The 22,370-nt window shown below is 38.3% G+C and overlaps 1 protein-coding gene and 1 long non-coding RNA gene across 5 annotated transcripts in view; one reads left to right on the forward strand and one right to left on the reverse strand.

The window, feature by feature from the left end:
- LOC125172029 (uncharacterized) overlaps positions 1-22,370 on the forward strand; it is a 201,739-nt gene that overhangs the window by 126,523 nt on the left and 52,846 nt on the right. The window contains exon 2 of one of the 2 annotated variants that reach the window (XR_007154554.1): positions 18,623-18,669. This is a non-coding gene — a long non-coding RNA (uncharacterized LOC125172029). Of the gene's footprint in view, positions 1-18,618; positions 18,670-22,370 lie in introns of those variants that run through there. The other variant, XR_007154555.1, reaches the window with a different exon arrangement.
- Positions 18,661-22,370, reverse strand: part of PLPPR4 (phospholipid phosphatase related 4) — a 47,333-nt gene continuing 43,623 nt past the window's right edge. For 2 of the 3 annotated variants that reach the window (XM_047869434.1, XM_047869435.1), the window contains one exon: positions 18,981-21,178. In XM_047869434.1, the coding sequence (XP_047725390.1) occupies positions 19,853-21,178 (1,326 nt within the window). In that variant the 3' untranslated portion in view covers positions 18,981-19,852. Of the gene's footprint in view, positions 21,179-22,370 lie in introns of all 3 variants that reach the window. The other variant, XM_047869433.1, reaches the window with a different exon arrangement.

Here is a 22,370-nt window from a genome sequence, read left to right on the forward strand (position 1 = left end):
CTCTCTTCCCCTTTCTCTCTCCCCCTCCACCAGTCACACTGTCTCTGTCTCTCTCAAAATAAATAAATAACCTTAAAAAATGTTTTAAAAACTATGCAAATTAAGAGACTGTTGGTGTCTACAGCTGTGTTACTGCTGATGTTCTAACATTATAGATTCATTCTTCCTTTGAGAATTCATTTGTTTACTTAAATTAAAAAAAAATGTTTCTTCTCATTTCCAAAGGATTTGAATCAACAAATTAATTGTGGGGGATTATCAATTTCCCTTTTGAATGCATATCACTCTGGGAAGTACAACACAGTGACATTTCCATCAGTCACTTACATCATATTGCAAAATAATTTAATCAGACCTTTCTGGCAAACCTCTGAGAAACTTGCCCATTAGGAATGGGAATGTGGACAGGTAAATACAAAAAGGAAGAGTGATTCTGCATTGGAGCACTGGAAGCTTGCAGGGTGGGCACCTAGAGCTTTGGGGGCCAAAGAAGTGCTAGAGTGAGGTCATGGGTAAAGGACAAGAAGTGACAGAACACAGAGTTCTATGATAAAGTGTATGTGGAGAGAGAAGAAATAAGAATTCAAAGATAATAGATTTCTAGAACTTATCTGTTGTTGCTGTTTTAATACTTAAACCCCTTTTCAAAAGCTATAAACAGAAGTCCTAGAGTTTACATGATAATTATGGACTTTATAAAATGGAATTTTTCCTTTGATTCCTTAAAATATAGTGCAGAATAATACTGCTTTCTTATATTGATCATGAGAAGTAATTTGTAAATTACCAATTTTTCTTCTAAGTTGAATTATTTAATATTAATTCATCTTGCAAATTTAGAAAAGTTTTATAAGTTACTTATTACTTTATTATTATTATTTTTGATTCTTAATGCCTTCTGTCAAGTAGCCAGTGTGTTTTAACAGTTATATTTACTACAACTAGTATTTAAGAAAAAGTAATTATTTTGTATTGCCTTAATTTTCTCCTAGGATATTCATGCTTTAGCTGGCTTTTTTCCTCTTATATTCAAATTATACCAATCCAAACAAAAAATATAGCTAATTTTCTGATTTAAAACATTTCTATTTCAGAGGCCAGAGAGTCCATGTTTATAACACTTATTTTACATATTTTATGTTAAGTATAATAATGCAATGTTGTATATTATGATATGGGGGAGTATTTTTAGTGGTTGTTCTCTTACTGGTAAGGCTGCATTCTGGGTTTATTCCCTAAGAACTTGTCAATATGGACATAGGACAGGATTCAAACTTTGGTGAGTTTATTTCACTTCATGGCTAAAGACATTCAAAAGTCCAGTTTGTAAAAAATAAAGCAAAATGCCTAATGAAAAGGAAAGTTGTAAATACTTATTGCTTATGGAAGGATTTTAGAGATGCCTTTGTAGAATGCAATTAAATTAGGGAATTGTGCTGCTCATAACACACTGGTGGTGTGAGTTCAGTTGAGCTGGAGGCAAAGCTCTAGCTCTAACAGGTTTTTCTGTTGTGACATTTGTTCCTATGGAAACTTACCTCTCCTGTACTCTTGTCTCTCTCTTTGTATCACTTAAAAACAGGTTACAGAAGCATTGGCCAGGAGGAAACATGAAATATTCATATAGCCACTACTTGGAAGCTTTGACTAACATACAGGTGTATGTTCTCTCTTATAGTCAGTGTACATAAACCCACATGTCACGCATTATATATGCCTAACAACCTAGAACACAGGAACTGAAAGAATTTCTCCGACTTGGTAATGAGGCCACTCAATGATGATGCTCCAAGGTCTTGCAAGCCATGTGTGAAGTTGACAGAGCAGGGTTAACAGAGCTGAAGGAGGATGGTTGCTTACTGGGAACCTTTTAGATTGGGGACAAAATGAGTATGTAGGCTCCTGCCCCGGTCCTGGTGTCTACTGATTAATAAAAATTTTAGAATACATTAAAAGCTCAGTTTAGAGACAGTAGTCATGACCTAGCTGGTCATGGATTTTGGGAGAGGCCCTTATTTTTTTCTCTAAGATATATCTAAAGTTTCTAAATAAACTATAGTGTTTCTTAAAAAATAATTAAAAAAAACAGATTTAGTAATTTGATTTACCTTTATCTTAAAAGATAAAGTGAACTCATATTAGAACAAGGCTTCTGATCAAATGTATTATTGAAAAAAAATCAGGGGCGCCTGGGTGGCGCAGTCGGTTAAGCGTCCGACTTCAGCCAGGTCACGATCTCGCGGTCTGTGAGTTCAAGCCCCGCGTCAGGCTCTGGGCTGATGGCTCGGAGCCTGGAGCCTGTTTCCGATTCTGTGTCTCCCTCTCTCTCTGCCCCTCCCCCGTTCATGCTCTGTCTCTCTCTGTCCCAAAAATAAATAAAAACATTGAAAAAAAAAAAAAGAAAAAAAATCAGTACTTTTTTTGCTGCTGATAAAGAGTTTTCCAGGCTAAATTCCCATGATGGAATTTTGGTGAATTTAACGCATTGTTCCACCTCCCTCCAAATCTGGATGCCTCCTCCAAGCTGAATGAGTGCACATTTTTGAGCCTGATAATTCTCCATGAAGGGGGGAAAATTCCAATTTTTTTTGTGTGGCTCACCATCAAAGATACAGCTGCAATCCAGGAACCCTGGGTATTAAAATCAGGTCTGTCAAGAGCTAGTTAGTGAGCTTGACAAAGTCCTTGAACTTCTTGGAGTTTTTGCCTGTCATTTTTCAAATTGAAATAGTAATATCTAGTAAGTTGGGAGGATTTAATAAAATCATGTAGATAGATAGTTTTTTTCAATGCCAAGGCCCTGTAGTAAGCACTAGAAATACAATGGTGAGTAAAACACAGTTCCTGTCCACTTGGTGAGTATGGCCTATTGCAATGGTTTCCAAATGGTTTCCAAAATGTTAGTGAGAATAATCATCACCTGAGGTATTTACTAAAAGGTGTAATTGTTAAAGTATGGACCACATTTCATTTCTTATGAAATGATCACTGTTTTATATGAAATTATTTAAAGCCCTTTAACTTAAGCACATGTATTTTTAAAAAATTGATCAAGAGGAGCTTGACTACTTTTGGGGCATCTGGGTGGCTCAGTCAGTTAAGCATCTGACTCTTGATTTTGGCTCAGGTCATGGTCTCAAGATCACAGGGTTTGTGAGATAAAGCCCCACGTCTGGCTCTGAGCTGACAGCACTGAACCTGCTTGGGATTCTCTCTCCCTTTCTCTCTGCCCCTGCCCCTCTCATTCTCTCTCTCTTTCTCTCTCTCTCTGTCTGTCTCTCTCTCAAATAAACACACATTTAAAAAAAGAGAAAAGTTTGACTACTTTCAAACAAAATTTCATCAGTAACAGTACATATTTTGGACACAGGTAAAAATTTAAATTTAAGACTGGAAAATTCAAGACATTTGTTAATATACACTGACTAATATAAGCAAAGCAAAAAAAAAATTTATAGGGGAGGAAGGATTCATTAGAGAGGCAAGAGAATAAAAGCACCCTTTAATAATATGTCTTATTTCAATAACTGCATTTGGATTGGAAAGTTAATCGGAAGGACACACTTTAAGATCTTAGCAGAGAGATCTCTACTACATTTTTGTTAGTATTTTTCTCTCTTGATCTGGAAGATGAATGATCAATGGTAAAAAGAAGTACTGAAAATCTACGGAAATATATTATAAAATGGTTGCCCACTGATCTTTGTACTCTCTCCATAGTTTTGCCTTTTCCAGAATGTCATATAATTGGAATTATACAGTGAAACCTTTCAGACTGACTTCTTTCACTTAGTAATATGCGTTTAAGTTTATTCCATGTCTTTTCATGCTTGATAGCTTTTTTGTTTAATTGCAGGAAATTAATTTTTAGCACAAAGTTTTAATGTTTTCACCTCCTGTGTTTATCATCTCCTGTGGTTACTTGAATACATCTATATAGATGCATATATGTGGTAGTATGGAGAACAAAAGAAAGGGATAGTAACAAGAACTTTTGACTTTTCTTCATCTTCCTCCTCATTAAATCCATGTGAAAGGAACAGCATCCTATTAAGCTACCATGCCTAATAGTTATTGATGGTGACAAGCAGAGAAGTCAGTGGTGGGCCACTGTGAGACTAGACGAAGCAGATATCAGTACAACATGCTGAGAAGCAGCTGCTGGGTGGAAAACTCAAGATAGGATCTGAGTTAGCAACCTGCCCAGCTTTTCAGGAAGGGTAGGGATGTTGCTCAAGGTCACAGAATTGGTGAGTGATCCAGCCAGGATTGCACTCAAGTGTTCTGCATTTCTAAAATCTGTTTCTGGAAGATAGACATGTTGAATGTAATTGACAAATATTTGCCAACTGAATAAATAAAGGAATTATTTTGGTGTACCAATAATATTAGAGATGACTTTATTTGGATTAATTAAGGTCACTAGACATTCTTAGAGGTCATGGATAATGCCATTGAGGTAGAGATGCAACTGTAGTGGGGTCAATGGTTTACTAAGATGGAAAAATACATCCGGGAATAGAAACCTGGAAATTATTTTGAAAATGTTAAATTTGAGATAATTATAGATATTTAAGGATAGATATCAATCAAACAGGCAGTTGTGTATTTAGTTCTAGATTTCTAGAGAGGAGTGAAGAATAGAGATAAGGAAGTCATACAACATTTCCCAAGAATAGGAACCAATACATATATACTGCCATACAGTGTTTCAAATGATTTGCCTATATTTATTTATTCATCTCCATAACAACCTTAAACTATTATGCTTATTATACAGGCAAGAAAACTGGGGCACACAGTAGTTGAAGCTAGAATCTGAACACTTGTCAGCCTGATCCCTAAGACTCATTACTCCATAATTCTGGAAATAATTGTGATACCCTAAGTGGCGGATTAGGTGGGAATAAGAGACCAGTGGATATGCATGAAATAAAGAAATTACTAAAGTCCCTGGACCCTAATGTCTGATTTTGAATTTGAAAAATAATTTAGAATGCTGACGATAAAGTGGGCCTTCTTTCTTTTTCTTTCTTTCTTTCTTTCTTTCTTTCTTTCTTTCTTTCTTTTCTTTCTTTGTTTTCTTCCTTCCTTCCTTTCTTTCTTTATTGCTTTCTTGCTTTCTTGCTTTCTTGCTTTCTTTCTAAATGATGGAAGAAGTAAGTATTCCTTATTGGCACTTTCCTGCACTGAGATTTCTGTGGAGGTGGGAAACATTTGAACAAACAACTGTTGCAAAATCATATCTATTGTGAGGAGACAGTTTGTTCCAAGAGATCTGGCTTATACAATGCCAACATTTGAAAAAGATGCTTCAAATAATAAAAAGGAGAAAAATATAAATAACATATATTTGGCTTCAGAGTCTTGGAGGCAATTTCTGAGAACTGTAAGATTTCGGGGCACAATCAAATGGACAACCATTTCTTTCTCTTCCAAATCCTCTCATACTTTCCTTCACATGGTGAATTCTGTTATTTACTTATTTTCATAATTTTTCACTTATAGTAAATGGAACATACTGTACTCATTCAATGAACCTTATATTTATCAAGTACCTGTTGTGCTAAGAGCTGCTTATAAAAGCTTACAATTTAATGTGTAGTAAATATTCAATGCCTCATCAGTCAAATTGATTAATAATACAAACTGTATGATTAATGAATACATTGGTCATGCATAACAAGCATTTATAAGTATAAATATTTCATTCATTCATTCACTCATTTCAAATGTTTACTGAGTGTCCAACCTATATGGTAGGTGATGTGCTAAAGATTAGGGAATAAAAAATGAGCAGGAGGTATTCTTCTCTGCCCTCAGCATCCTTACATCTACAACTTGTGTGATTTTGAGTAAAGTCTTTCTCGTGCATTCTACATTTCTCATGTGTGAAAGATAGTAACCACAGTTATTATACCTAGAAGGATGAGTGATATGTCAAGTCCCTTCCAGCCCTAAATTAGAATAAAGGAAAAATTGAAAATAAAGGAATATTGACATTTAGCTTTGAAGGACAAAGGGGATTTTATCTATCTATCTATCTATCTATCTATCTATTTATTATATGAAATTTATTGTCAAATTAGTTTCCATACAACACCCAGTGCTCATCCCAAAAGGTGCCCTCCTCAATGCCCATCACCTACCCTACCCTCCCTCCCACCCCCCATCAACCCTCAGTTTGTTCTCAGTTTTTAAGAGTCTCTTATGCTTTGGCTCTCTCCCACTCTAACCTCTTTTTTTTTTCTTTTTTTTTTCCTTCCCCTCCCCCATGGGTTTCTGTTAAGTTTCTCAGGATCCACATAAGAGTGAAACCATATGGTATCTGTCTTTCTCTGTATGGCTTATTTCACTTAGCATCACACTCTCCAGTTCCATCCACGTTGCTACAAAGGGCCATGTTTCATTCTTTCTCACTGCCACGTAGTATTCCATTGTGTATATAAACCACAATTTCTTTATCCATTCATCAGTTGATGGACATTTAGGCTTTTTCCACAATTTGTCTATTGTTGAGAGTGCTGCTATAAACATTGGGGTACAAGTACCCCTATGCATCAGTACTCCTGTATCCCTTGGGTAAATTCCTAGCAATGCTACTGCTGGGTCATAGGGTAGGCCTATTTTTAATTTTTTGAGGAACCTCCACACTGTTTTCCAGAGTGGCTGCACCAATTTGCATTCCCACCAAAAGTGCAAGAGGGTTCCCATTTCTCTACATCCTCTCCAGCATCTATAGTCTCCTGATTTGTTCATTTTGGCCACTCTGACTGGCGTGAGGTGATATCTGAGTGTGGTTTTGATTTGTATTTCCCTGATGAGGAGCGATGTTGAGCATCTTTTCATGTGCCTGTTGGCCATCTGAATGTCTTCTTTAGAGAAGTGTCTATTCATGTTTTCTGCCCATTTCTTCACTGGGTTATTTGTTTTTAGGGTGTGGAGTTTGGTGAACTCTTTATAGATTTTGGATACTAGCCCTGACGAAGGGGATTTTAAAACGGGGCACAAAGACTTTCCAGAGAGCTAAAAATAAACCACACACACATACTCACACTCAGGTGCCCACTCCTCCACACCCCCCCCCCCCCACACACACACACAAATGAGGAAGCCAGGCCTCATGCAGCAGATAGGTTTGTATGGAGAAGCAGTGATATATAAGGCTCTATAGGTCCTATTGTGAAGGGTCTTGAAGCTGATATGACAGAACTGATCCTTAGCCCCCAGGAGCCATTCTCATCCTTTTTCGTCTAATTAGAGAAGACACAAATTTTTAGCTGGGCCGGGGCCTCTCAGCTAGAGACTACATCCCCTGCCTCTCCTCCTGCCAAGGAGATCTAATTTGCACCATTTGGGTAGATTTACACATGACATATGAAACTTCTATGTCTTCTTCTTAAAGCTGCTTATCTTTTAATTCCTCCATCCCACCCCACCCCTGCTGGGAATTATGACAAATGGAGACACTATGGAAGTTGTGTGTTACAGATGGCAAAACCATGTCTCCATATATGGGCTACTCAACTCTGTATTGTCTTGTGAGGTGGAATGGTACAGTGTGCAAGCTTTTGGTAGTGGCTTTTTCACTCAGCATAATTCCCTGGAGATTTATTCAAGTAGTGTGCTGTCAATAGTTCGTTTAGTTTTATTGCTGAGTAGTAGTCCATGATTTGTTTAACCATTTACCCATGGTAAAACATCAGAGTTGTTTCCAGGTTTGGGCTATTAGTAATAAAATGAAGATGAATATGTAGGTACCATTTTGTGTGTGCATGTGGACATAAGTTTTTATTTCTGTGGGAAAATGCCCAAGAGTGTAGTTCCTGGGTTGTATAAATGTATACAAAAAAAGTTTTGTTTTTTTTTTTTAAAGAAATTGACAAATTGTTTCCAGAGTGGTTATACCATTTTACATTTGCACTACCAATGGATAAGTGATCCAATTCTTCCACATTCTCGCCAGCATTTGGTATTCTTACCATTTTTTATTTTAGTCATTCTTATATATGTATAGTAATATCTCATTGCAGTTTTAATTTCTATTTCCTAAATGACTAATGATGTTGATCACCTATTCATTACTTATTTGTTATCTCTATATCCACTGTGGTAAAATGTCTCTTCATATCCTTTTTGTTAAAGTTTATTTATTTATCTTTGAAAGAGAATGAGAGAGTGGTGGAGGGGCAAAGAGAGAGGGAGAGAGAGAATCCTAAGCAGGCTGCATGCTGTAAGCACAAAGCCTCACATGGGGCTCGAATTCACGAACTGTGAGATCATGACCTGAGCCTAAATCAAGAGTTTGACGCTTAACCGACAGCCACTCAGGAGCCCCTCTCTTCGTATCTTTGTTCATTTTTTTTTATCTTACGGTTTTACTCTTTTGGTCTTTAATATTTACTGTTATTTTACTGTTGTTTAATTTTTACTGTGTTTATTATTATTTGTTGAGTTCTGAGGATTTATTATATATCCTAGATTTGACTCTAAAAACATGGCCCATAAAGGGAGAGGATACATTGGACCTCATTAAAATGTGAAACATTTGGTCCTTGAAAGATCCTATTAAGAGGATGAAAAGATAAACTATAGGCTGAAAGAGATATTTGCAAGCCACATACCTAACCAAGGACTGGTAGCCTGGTCCTAGTCCTAGGTCCTGAAGATTTTCTCCTATATTTTTTGCTAAAAGTTTTACAGTTTTACATTTACACTTAAGTCTTTGACCCATTTTGAGTTAATTTTTTAAAAGACTTTTTATACTTCCAGAAGTATCTGTGGAAATATCTGCAACTTTAGATGCAGATTGGGAAAGATTGAGCTGAGAGTGGAGTGAATTAGATTTTCCTACTACTCAAAGATGGAGCATCTTTTCTCAGAGGGGCATCTCAAGCTAGAAGGTATAAACCACAACATGGAGGGAAGGGGGGAGAGAGAGTTCCTAGAACAGAAAATAAATATCTAGCTTTCTTCCTAAAAGGCAGTACCTGGGTGCAAAATGTCCTGAAGTGATTAAGGGAAAAAGGAGATTTTATGGGAATACAATTCTCATACTTTGTCTTTTTCAAATTCATTTCCCATTTGTCAATTGTACTATTTTGTAAAGCTAACATTAAAGTTTAGATAGGGTTTTCTCAAAGTCAATGGCTGAGAATCTTAAGGTAGGGGGAGTAAAGGAGATAAAATGGGCATTCAACAAATTCGTTAAATGGAATTTTACTCAGTTCTCCCTCATTATCATGGACTACAGCACACAATCACACACAATTAAGAGCTTTCATTGACTAACAACTGTATGGACAGTGAAATAAAAGTCATTTCTAGATCAAGGGACCTATTTAGATATTCTTTTGCAATTAGAAAGCATGGTCACTGGGGATTTCCTGTAACTGGATCTTATCTGAAATATCATACTGTTACTGAAAGCTATATTTTCATCCAACTGGAGCATTTGATCTGAGAACATTTTAGAAGCTTTCTACAGATTAAAGTCAGGAGACACATTTAATAAACAGAGGAAATGAAATGTACAGTCAGAAATAGACTATTATCCATTTTCCAGGTTATATTTCCTTTTAGAGTAAACCATTTTAATTCCTTTTGATTTCCTTATAATTAAATTACTATCTGAACCATGCATGTATTTTTTATATTTCCTTTGAACTGTAACATGGAATGACCCATAGATATCAAGTAAGTATCTGTAAAAGACAGAAATGATATACCCCCTATTGATAGCTTCTTATGTATATAATCCAGAATGCACTCACCTGATACCTGATGAGAAAGGTACTAGGATCAGGGGTACAAATCACCTATTTTGACATATTATATATTGTTAACATATTATGAAATGTTGATGTAGACTCTTAGCAACCCCATTGTATTGCTTATTTTATTTTATTTTATTTTAAATTTTTTTTTTTTTATGTTTTTTTTTTTTGTTTTTTTTGTTTTTTTTTTTCTGAAATTTATTGACAAATTGGTTTCCATACAACACCCAGTGCTCATCCCAAAAGGTGCCCTCCTCAATACCCATCACCCACCCTCTCCTCCCTCCCACCCCCCATCAACCCTCAGTTTGTTCTCAGTTTTTAACAGTCTCTTATGCTTTGGCTCTCTCCCATTCTAACCTCTTTTTTTTTTTTTTTTTTTTCCTTCCCCTCCCCCATGGGTTCCTGGTAAGTTTCTCAGGATCCACATAAGAGTGAGACCATATGGTATCTGTCTTTCTCTGTATGGCTTATTTCACTTAGCATCACACTCTCCAGTTCCATCCACGTTGCTACAAAAGGCCATATTTCATTTTTTCTCATTGCCATGTAATATTCCATTGTGTATATAAACCACAATTTCTTTATCCATTCATCAGTTGATGGACATTTAGGCTCTTTCCATAATTTGGCTATTGTTGAGAGTGCTGCTATGAACATTGGGGTACAAGTGGCCCTATGCATCAGTGCTCCTGTATCCCTTGGATAAATTCCTAGCAGTGCTATTGCTGGGTCATAGGGTAGGTCTATTTTTAATTTTCTGAGGAACCTCCACACTGCTTTCCAGAGCGGCTGCACCAATTTGCATTCCCACCAACAGTGCAAGAGGGTTCCCGTTTCTCCACATCCTCTTCAGCATCTATAGTCTCCTGATTTGTTCATTTTGGCCACTCTGACTGGCGTGAGGTGATACCTGAGTGTGGTTTTGATTTGTATTTCCCTGATAAGGAGCGACGCTGAACATCTTTTCATGTGTCTGTTGGCCATCCGGATGTCTTCTTTAGAGAAGTGTCTATTCATGTTTTCTGCCCATTCTTCACTGGGTTATTTGTTTTTCGGGTGTGGGGTTTGGTGAGCTCTTTATAGATTTTGGATACTAGCCCTTTGTCCGATATGTCATTTGCAAATATCTTTTCCCATTCCGTTGGTTGCCTTTTAGTTTTGTTGGTTGTTTCCTTTGCTGTGCAGAAGCTTTTTATCTTCATAAGGTCCCAGTAATTCACTTTTGCTTTTAATTCCCTTGCCTTTGGGGATGTGTCGAGTAAGAGATTGCTACGGCTGAGGTCAGAGAGGTCTTTTCCTGCTTTCTCCTCTAAGGTTTTGATGGTTTCCTGTCTCACATTTAGGTCCTTTATCCATTTTGAGTTTATTTTTGTGAATGGTGTGAGAAAGTGGTCTAGTTTCAACCTTCTGCATGTTGCTGTCCAGTTCTCCCAGCACCATTTGTTAAAGAGGCTGTCTTTTTTCCATTGGATGTTCTTTCCTGCTTTGTCAAAGATGAGTTGGCCATACGTTTGTGGGTCTAGTTCTGGGGTTTCTATTCTATTCCATTGGTCTATGTGTCTGTTTTGGTGCCAATACCATGGTGTCTTGATGATGACAGCTTTGTAGTAGAGGCTAAAGTCTGGGATTGTGATGCCTCCTGCTTTGGTCTTCTTCTTCAAAATTCCTTTGGCTATTCGGGGCCTTTTGTGGTTCCATATGAATTTTAGGATTGCTTGTTCTAGTTTCGAGAAGAATGCTGGTGCAATTTTGATTGGGATTGCATTGAATGTGTAGATAGCTTTGGGTAGTATTGACATTTTGACAATATTTATTTTTCCAATCCATGAGCAGGGAATGTCTTTCCATTTCTTTAAATCTTCTTCAATTTCCTTCAGAAGCTTTCTATAGTTTTCAGCATACAGATCCTTTACATCTTTGGTTAGATTTATTCCTAGGTATTTTATGCTTCTTGGTGCAATTGTGAATGGGATCAGTTTCTTTATTTGTCTTTCTGTTGCTCCATTGTTAGTGTATAAGAATGCAACTGATTTCTGTACATTGATTTTGTAGCCTGCAACTTTGCTGAATTCCTGTATCAGTTCTAGCAGACTTTTGGTGGAGTCTATCGGATTTTCCATGTATAATATCATGTCATCTGCAAAAAGCGAAAGCTTGACTTCATCTTTGCCAATTTTGATGCCTTTGATTTCCTTTTGTTGTCTGATTGCTGATGCTAGAACTTCCAGCACTATGTTAAACAGCAGCGGTGAGAGTGGGCATCCTTGTCGTGTTCCTGATCTCAGGGAAAAAGCTTTCAGTTTTTCCCCGTTGAGGATGATGTTAGCTGTGGGCTTTTCATAAATGGCTTTTATGATCTTTAAGTATGTTCCTTCTATCCCGACTTTCTCAAGGGTTTTTATTAAGAAAGGGTGCTGGATTTTGTCGAAGGCCTTTTCTGCATCGATTGACAGGATCATATGGTTCTTCTCTCTTTTTTTGTTAATGTGATGTATCACGTTGATTGATTTGCGAATGTTGAACCAGCCCTGCATCCCAGGAATGAATCCCACTTGATCATGGTGAATAATTCTTTTTATATGCCGTTGAATTCGATTTGCTAGTATCTTATTGAGAATTTTTGCATCCATATTCATCAGGGATATTGGCCTGTAGTTCTCTTTTTTTACTGGGTCTCTGTCTGGTTTAGGAATCAAAGTAATACTGGCTTCATAGAATGAGTCTGGAAGTTTTCCTTCCCTTTCTATTTCTTGGAATAGCTTGAGAAGGATAGGTATTATCTCTGCTTTAAACGTCTGGTAGAACTCCCCTGGGAAGCCATCTGGTCCTGGACTCTTATTTGTTGGGAGATTTTTGATAACCGATTCAATTTCTTCGCTGGTTATGGGTCTGTTCAAGCTTTCTATTTCCTCCTGATTGAGTTTTGGAAGCGTGTGGGTGTTCAGGAATTCGTCCATTTCTTCCAGGTTGTCCAATTTGTTGGCATATAAGTTTTCATAGTATTCCCTGATAATTGTTTGTATCTCTGAGGGATTGGTTGTAATAATTCCATTTTCATTCATGATTTTATCTATTTGGGTCATCTCCCTTTTCTTTTTGAGAAGCCTGGCTAGAGGTTTGTCAATTTTGTTTATTTTTTCAAAAAACCAACTCTTGGTTTCGTTGATCTGCTCTACAGTTTTTTTAGTTTCTATATTGTTTATTTCTGCTCTGATCTTTATTATTTCTCTTCTTCTGCTGGGCTTAGGCTGCCTTTGCTGTTCTGCTTCTAGTTCCTTTAGGTGTGCTGTTAGATTTTGTATTTGGGATTTTTCTTGTTTCTTGAGATAGGCCTGGATTGCAATGTATTTTCCTCTCAGGACTGCCTTTGCTGCGTCCCAAAGCGTTTGGATTGTTGTATTTTCATTTTCGTTTGTTTCCATATATTTTTTAATTTCTTCTCTAATTGCCTGGTTGACCCACTCATTCGTTAGTAGGGTGTTCTTTAACCTCCATGCTTTTGGAGGTTTTCCAGACTTTTTCCTGTGGTTGATTTCAAGCTTCATGGCATTGTGGTCTGAAAGTAAGCATGGTATAATTTCAATTCTTGTAAACTTATGAAGGGCTGTTTTGTGACCCAGTATATGATCTATCTTGGAGAATGTTCCATGTGCACTCGAGAAGAAAGTATATTCTGTTGCTTTGGGATGCAGAGTTCTAAATATATCTGTCAAGTCCATCTCATCCAATGTCTCATTCAGGGCCCTTGTTTCTTTATTGACCGTGTGTCTAGTTGATCTATCCATTTCTGTAAGTGGTGTATTAAAGTCCCCTGCAATTACCACATTCTTATCAATAAGGTTGCTTATGTTTATGAGTAATTGTTTTATATATTTGGGGGCTCCGGTATTCGGTGCATAGACATTGATAATTGTTAGCTCTTCCTGATGGATAGACCCTGTAACTATTATATAATGTCCTTCTTCATCTCTTGTTACAGCCTTTAATTTAAAGTCTAGTTTGTCTGATATAAGTATGGCTACTCCAGCTTTCTTTTGGCTTCCAGTCGCATGATAAATAGTTCTCCATCCCCTCACTCTCAATCTAAAGGTGTCCTCAGGTCTAAAATGAGTCTCTTGTAGACAGCAAATAGATGGGTCTTGTTTTTTTATCCATTCTGATACCCTATGTCTTTTGGTTGGCGCATTTAATCCATTTACATTCAGTGTTATTATAGAAAGATACGGGTTTAGAGTCATTGTGATGTCTGTATGTTTTATGCTTATAGTGATGTCTCTGGGACTTTGTCTCACAGGGTCCCCCTTAGGATCTCTTGTAGGGCTGGTTTAGTGGTGACAAATTCCTTCAGTTTTTGTTTGTTTGGGAAGACCTTTATCTCTCCTTCTATTCTAAATGACAGACTTGCTGGATAAAGGATTCTTGGCTGCATATTTTTTCTGTCTAGCACCCTGAAAATCTCTTGCCAATTCTTTCTGGCCTGCCAAGTTTCAAAAGAGAGATCAGTCACGAGTCTTATAGGTCTCCCTTTATATGTGAGGGCACGTTTACCCCTTGCTGCTTTCAGAATTTTCTCTTTATCCTTGTATTTTGCCAGTTTCACTATGATATGTCGTGCAGAAGATCGATTCAAGTTACGTCTGAAGGGAGTTCTCTGTGCCTCTTGGATTTCAGTGCCTTTTTCCTTCCCCAGTTCAGGGAAGTTCTCAGCTATGATTTCTTCAAGTACCCCTTCAGCACCTTTCCCTCTCTCTTCCTCCTCTGGGATACCAATTATGCGTATATTATTTCTTTTTAGTGTATCACTTAATTCTCTAATTTTCCCCTCATACTCCTGGATTTTTTTATCTCTCTTTTTCTCAGCTTCCTCTTTTTCCATAACTTTATCTTCTAGTTCACCTATTCTCTCTTCTGCCTCTTCAAGCCAAGCTGTGGTGGTTTCCATTTTGTTATGCATTTCGTTTAAAGCGTTTTTCAGCTCCTCGTGACTGTTCCTTAGTCCCTTGATCTCTGTAGCAAGAGATTCTCTGCTGTCCTGTATACTGTTTTCAAGCCCAGCGATTAATTTTATGACTATTATTCTAAATTCACTTTCTGTTATATTATTTAAATCCTTTTTGATCAGCTCATTAGCTGTTGTTATTTCCTGGAGATTCTTCTGAGGGGAGTTCTTCCGCTTGGTCATTTTGGATAGTCCCTGGCGTGGTGAGGACCTGCAGGGCACTTCCCCTGTGCTGTGGTGTATACCTGGAGTTGGTGGGCGGGGCCGCAGTCAGACCTGATGTCTGCCCCCAGCCCACCGCTGGGGCCACAGTCAGACTGGTGTGTGCCTTCTCTTCCCCTCTCCTAGGGGCGGGATTCACTGTGGGGTGGTGTGGCTCGTCTGGGTTACTTGCACCCTGCCAGGCTTGTGATTCTGGGGATCTGGCGTATTAGCTGGGGTGGGTAGGCAAGGTGCTCGGGGGCAGGAGGGGCAGGCTTAGATCGCTTCTCCTTAGGTGATCCACTGCAGGAGGGGCCCTGTGGCAGCGGGAGGGAGTCAGATCCGCTGCCGGAGGTTTGGCTCCGCAGAAGCGCAGAGTTGGGTGTTTGCGCGGAGCGAGCAAGTTCCCTGGCAGGAACCGGTTCCCTTTGGGATTTCGGCTGGGGGATGGGCGGGGGAAATGGCGCTGGCGAGCGCCTTTGTTCCCCACCAAACTGAGCTCTGTTGTCAGGGGGCTCAGCAGCTCTCCCTCCCTTTGTCCTCCAGCCTTCCCGCTTTCCGAGCAGAGCTGTTAATTTCTGACCTCCCAGACGCTAAGTCGCGCTTGCTGTCGGAACACAGTCCGCCCGGCCCCTCCGCTTTTGCAAGCCCGACTCGGGGGCTCTGCTTGGCCGGCGAGCCGCCCCTCCGCCCCGGCTCCCTCCCGCCAGTCCGTGGAGCGCGCACCGCCTTGCCGCCCTTCCTACCCTCTTCCGTGGGCCTCTCGTCTGCGTTTGGCTCCGGCGACTCTGTTCTGCTAATCCTCTGGCGGTTTTCTGGGTTATTTAGGCAGGTGTAGATGGAATCTAAGTGATCAGCAGGACGTGCGGTGAGCCCAGCGTCCTCCTAAGCCGCCATCTTGCCGCTATTCCTCTGTATTGCTTATTTTAGCTTTATGATTAAAGATGACAATTCTCATTAGTTAGTCATGTTAAACCAGCAAGTTATTTCCTATTCTCTTGTCATTAGTTTTTGCTCTCTAGATAAAATACTTAATAATAATCCATAGAAATTTAGAAAATACTGTAGGATATCTTTTAGAAGGGATAATAGAACTGAACATCCCCATATTAGAGGTAAAAAATCAAGACCTAGAGAATATTAACATTGCATTTCAACTATTATAAGATGCACATTGTAATTCATATGATCATCTCTAAAATCAATGTGTTTTCTGTCCATCAACTGATGAATGGATAAAGAAATTGTGGTTTATATACACAATGGAATTCTACGTAGCAATGAGAAAAAATGAAATATGGCCTTTTGTAGCAACGTGGATGGAACTGGAGGGTGTGATGCTAAGTGAAATAAGCCATACAGAGAAAGACAGATACCATATGGTTTCACTCTTATGTGGATCCTGAGAAACTTAACAGGAACCCATGGGGGAGGGGAAGGAAAAAAAAAAAAGAGGTTAGAGTGGGAGAGAGCCAAAGCATAAGAGACTGTTAAAAACTGAGAACAAACTGAGGGTTGATGGGGGGTGGGAGGGAGGAGAGGGTGGGTGATGGGTATTGAGGAGGGCACCTTTTGGGATGAGCACTGGGTGTTGTATGGAAACCAATTTGTCAATAAATTTCATAAAAAAAATAAAAAAATAAAAAAAAAATCAATGTGTTTTCTATAATGAATAGTGTCTTACCATGGTTGTTTGCCAGGTGGAAATCATGATGTAGTTGCTTGTTTATGCATGAACTTGTAGGCATTACTGAACAACTGTAACTTCACTTCAGTAAGTGGGCCACTTCAAGATCATTTGACTAAAGCATGAGTCCTATTGTGGCCTAAAAACTTTTGTTAATACCTTCTAGTGAAACATATAAAGTATCAGCAGTAAAACTCATAAAACAGATGCTAATAGCTTGGAAAAACAATCCTGGAATTAATAGTAGAGCATTCTTTTAGAGAAAATCTGGCACGGGGGGTAATAATATGGAAGAAAAGAGGCACATCAACTACTCTTAGTCAAAAATTGATTCAGAGCAATTGGCCCTGACGTATTTTTGTTTTCATACTTTATAACATTGATATGTAAAATATCTATGCCTAAGTAAATCTAAAAGAGCTCCTTTAATAAGCATAAAATAAAAATTCTAAATGATGAGGGAAAATTATGGCATAGTTTGACCAACTTTTGTTAGTCAACTCTCTTTCTTCTAAACAGTTATGAATATAATCAGTTCTGATTCATTCTTATTTCTTCAGATGTTTTCCTATAAGCCAAGTTATTATCCATTCATACTCTGAAGTAAAAAATCAAAATGTTCCAATTTTGATGAAGAAATCTAATCTTTATTTCTATGATGTTAGCACAATATACTCACACAATAGCTTTAATCTGTACTTAACAAAATACATTATAGCACTTTACAAACTTTATCAGTTTGGAAAACATTGCATAACATTTTATTAAACACAATACTTTATATATATTATATATATTTTCATAATTTTATTTACTTTAAAAAGATAATTACTCTCTTTATTCAATACTTGGTTTTATCAGTAAAGCACAGCCTAACAAAGGAAGAAGTGCTCTCATTAGCAAATCAGATAAATAGAACACTAAGAAGAGATACCACCTGTTAGTCTCATTTATTTTAAATTAAGGTACCAGTGGAATGTAAACAAATATTTTTGTAATTTTTTTTTACAAAAGATGTATTATCAAATATACATGCAGAGGTCTGAGTTCTAGCGACTATCATTATATTTCCTTAACAATGTGGTACAATTTGTTCAGTCATTAAAAACTGTAGCCTTTGGCACTTTGAGTAGAAAAAGAATATATCAATATTTATGTAAAGAAAAAAAAAACCTTCAATGACTAGAGAAGTACTTTAAAATCTTTTGTTAAGAAATAGGAAAGATTAGGAAATATCATACTGCACCTGAAATGCTGCAGCTTTATTATTTTTTCTTCAGAGTACTAAAACCAGTCCACCTTCCTCTCTATGAAATGGCAAAAGCCAGTAGGAGTGCCGTGATGGTGGCGGTGGTGAGAAGTGGGGAAGGCAACATTTTACTCCCACTCCCCTCTCTGAGAAGGAAATTGCCAGAAGGGATATAGTTGAATCATATTTTATTGCCAGAGTTTTCAATTCTGCTGGTTTCAGCTAAATCCCTAATGCTCTTAGGAGGTTGGTTAACTCTAGAAAGCTTTGCCCTTTTCCTGTAGAAGTTGATAATGATGTGATAGTCTTTATCTCTTAACAACCCCTTCCTTCTGTTCTCACTGAAAACAGATCAGATCAACCAGCTTTGTTGTTACCTTTTATCCCCTTGGCAATCATCAAGTGTATATTAGAATTCTTAAGAAATGGTGTAAAAAAGGTTTGATACTAAATTCCAAGAACCAAATATTTCTCCACAGTTAAATTTTTAAGTTGGAAAACACCTCCAAATGTTTGGTTTTATCTTCTTCTTATTGATAATATTTGTTTCCTTTGATTTAGGCTGAAGGCTTTATTCAGGATAGGTAGCAAAATTGTTGTTTGCATATTAAGCACAAAAACTGTGTCTATTTAGATATTTTGAAGAAATACATTCTTAATTTATATTGTGAGATATTTTCACTTATCAATTTGCATTTTTTTTCCAGATTCTTCCTGTTGATGTCCAATTGACAAAAATATCTTAGGGAAGAAGGTAAAACCTAACTACTGTTGCTCTGATTTACTGGTTATTAGAATACAAAAAATTACTAATCTGGAACAAAACAGAGTTTTTGGATTACTGATTAAGATAGCAACCTAAACCAGCTGGTTGGAGATGTCCAAGGGTAGACTCAACCAACATTGCTGGCAATGTAACCCACAATGTCAAGTGTTGGTTCAGATTTCTTGTTTATAAATTCACAGCAGTATATTTTGCTCAAGGAATGTCAACTGTTATTCTTGCTTTAAAAATAGAAAAACATATCTATGACATCAAAAAAATAATTAATAAATAAAGGAGCCATAAAATGCAAAATATGATCACAACAATTTTGAAAAACTCTAAAACAATGTATTTTTTAAGTTATGCAAATTTACTCACTAAAAAACAGAATCATTAGTAGTACCTACACTTAAATAAAAAGTAAGCAGCAAGAAAAAAAAACTATGTAGAAAAGTACTAGTTATTCCCTTTCACTGAAAATATTCCTACACATTTTTTGTTGTTGAAGAAAGCATAATTTTGAGGAAATGCACAAAACTTTTTCATTTTTTGACTGTGACAGAGCCACTACAGAGAAGCTGCGGGGTGTCCTATTCTAACACAAAGCAGCCAGCATCTTCTTAATACAGTAGCATTTCTTTGACAAGGAATTGCACGCCACTATTTCACAGCTAAATAGAATTTGAGAGTTTACATGGTATGTGTACTATAATAATCAGCACCACCCTTACTGGGCTGTAGGCGCAGATTCTGCAAAATGAATATATAATACTGCATGGCCTCTGCTGTAGGGAACCGTGTTCTGGATTCCCACAGCTAATTATAAAGAAAAATCCCTAAAGTTGGCACATTCAGGAAGTAAAATAGTATACACTGAAGGAAACCACTTTCTTCTGATACTGCCTTCTGCAAACCTTTTGAGTTTGAAGATAGGTCTTAAGATTCTTCACCTTATCATATTAATTAGGTTCTTGCATTGTGCTTTTCCCTCCCCTTGATGTGAAATCTACAAGCTTTGCTGTAGTAGTTCTCAAGAGTCTTTGAGCTGGGGCTGATGGTAAGATGACCCAGTTTGATGAGAAGGCTTCCCAATCCACTGAAAACAGAGCACAGAGGGAGAATCAAGACATGGTCTTCTGGGGGGGTCGCTCAAGGGATTGAATCCCATAACTCAATCCTTATAAGCCCGTGTTGGGGAGGTTCCCTTGTAGAAGATATTTCTAGTGTTTTCCGGGCTGTTACTTCTTTCAGGGATTAAGATGATGTTGCCCTTTCTCCGCAGGGTAGAGTCGCGGGAAGAAGAAACAGACAGCGTCTCTGAACCAATTTCGCTGCCCTCTACTGGGGTGACACGGATAGTGGTGATTCCATGGTGGTGATGCTCATTGTTATCTATGTTGCTTCTCTTGCGATCTCCAGAGCCAAAACTGTCTTTCAGGGACTCACAGCTTTCTGAGTCCCTGTTGAGATCGTTGAGCTCGTAAGTTTGGCGAAGGCTGCCCTTTTCAGGGGCTTTCCATTTCCAGGAACCGCTACCTTCGCCTTCGGTAGATGGGATCTGTATGATGGGCCTGTTGTTCTCCGGGTGAGCCTCAACTCTTACGATCCCACTGGGTTCGTGGTCTGTCAAGGTTTTGTAGCGGATGGAGCCAGTGCAGGAGACAGTGCTGCCTTCGGTGTTCTTGGGGCTGCTTTGCAGGACACCCTGCTGCTTGGACATTGCTATTACTTGCATTATTCGGGGCTGGCTGTTGCTTCTATTACAGGCCACGGTCTTCTCTGCAGCTTTCAACCACTTGGCCCGAGCAGAGCTGCTTTTGGGAGAGGTGCTTATGTTTTCCTGCGTCTCCTCGGGGATGTGCACTAACTGCGAGGACCCAGGGCGGGACTGGATGGACACTCTTGGTCCTCCAGGCATGCTATTGTTACATCCGGGGACAGTGCCAGGCTGGATCTTGAGGTACTGATTGCTGGGAGGATGGTGGTCTCCATTCACCCCTACTCTGGAGGGCTCTGAGCTTGACCTCATTTCTATGGATCTGGGTGGTGACTGTCCAGGCTCAGTCTCTATAACTTGCAGGGACAACTTGCGGCTTTCATTCTTATTCTTCCACTGGGTGAGAAGCTGCTTTGATCGAGCAGAATCCATAGAGGCATGAATGGTGGCATTTCGTCTGACAGGGTCTTCTACGGATGGGGTGTTGGCTCTAGGTAGGGTATTGCTAAAGGTAACCATGTTCTCCTTCCCCATGGGACTCCGTGGAGTGATGATTTCTACATCAGCGTTTGCCCTTTTGAGGTTTGTCAGTGAGCTGGCATCTCTGTGATTTCGGTTGAGGATGCCTTCTGTGTGAGCAATTCCATCACTGCTGCTGCCATTTTTAGCAGATAATACTCTGCTGGGGTCTTGGTTGAGGTCTGTCAGAGACCTGAGGGCTTCTCTGTGCTGGAACATACTCTCTTCACTAGGCAGAAAATTTCCCACAGCATACAGGCCCTGGTATTGGAAAGAAACAAGAACATCATGCACTAGAAGACATGGTTACTAAGAGTTTGTCTTAGAGGACCCACTGACGCAATAAATAAGGTATATGCTGTCTATACACCGCTGACTAATACAAATAACAAAAAACCAAAAGTACAATTACTCAGGAAGTAGTTTGTAAGTTATATCATAAATCGCTGAACTAACTGTTCAGAAATAAGGAGCCCGTTATTTTTTATTAGTTGGATTTCCTCTCCTTTCTCCATCCCACTGGATGTTTTTGTGAATCTTATCTATCCTCTGTATGTTTTGAGAGAAAACAAAAAGACAGACAATGAGAGAAATAAGACATTCTTCTGCTTTTCAAAGCATTTCATTTTTCTGGATTTAGGAACCTCTTGTTGAGCGACACCTTGAATAGCTTAACTGATTTATTTTACCTTCCTTTTTAATCACACCTTATGATGGAAAGCAGGAGAGGTGTGAAAAATATGAAACACCAAATCATTCATAAAACATGTCATCAGGTTTTGCAGTGAGGTCAGATACAAATGTTGTTATGACTCAGATCGAGCACAGCCCTGTGTGTTCAGTATTGTGCAGAATTCTCAGAAGACAGGGCAGAAATTGTCACTAGTTTGGGGCACCCACATTCTTTTTTTTAACTTGGTCTCAAGTTTGGAAGTGTATATTTGGTCAACTTAGTGCTAGGACACTAAATTTGAGCTAAATTTTATTTAATCTTGCTTTCATACTTAACCTACCAATTTTTTGTTATTTTAGATTTGGGGGATACAAATTTGGATAAAGTAAAAATTCAGATTCAGAATTTTTACTTTTTACACGTAGAAGACCAAATCCCTGATGGATTTTCAATTTCTAAGATGCTTAGTTTGGAGATAAGAGCAAGGAACAGATACCTATTTGGGTATTAATTTCCATGAATGGTAGCCACTGTCTACCATTTCAAATCAAGCCAAAAGAATCCCATGGAATCAACATTTTATAGAATGCTTAACAATTTAAAACAGCATTGGCTTAGAATTGATGAATATGCAACCTCAGGGCATAGCATGCAAACAGAAATTAAATAAAGTCAAGCTTCTGCCTATCCAACCACTTTAATTCCCGGTTGAAATTTTCTTCTAAATAATATCTATCTATGCTCTCGCTGCCAGATTTCCCAGGATGAGCAGGCCTACCT

This window comes from Prionailurus viverrinus, chromosome C1 (assembly GCF_022837055.1).
Source record: "Prionailurus viverrinus isolate Anna chromosome C1, UM_Priviv_1.0, whole genome shotgun sequence".
Lineage (NCBI taxonomy): Eukaryota > Metazoa > Chordata > Mammalia > Carnivora > Felidae > Prionailurus > Prionailurus viverrinus.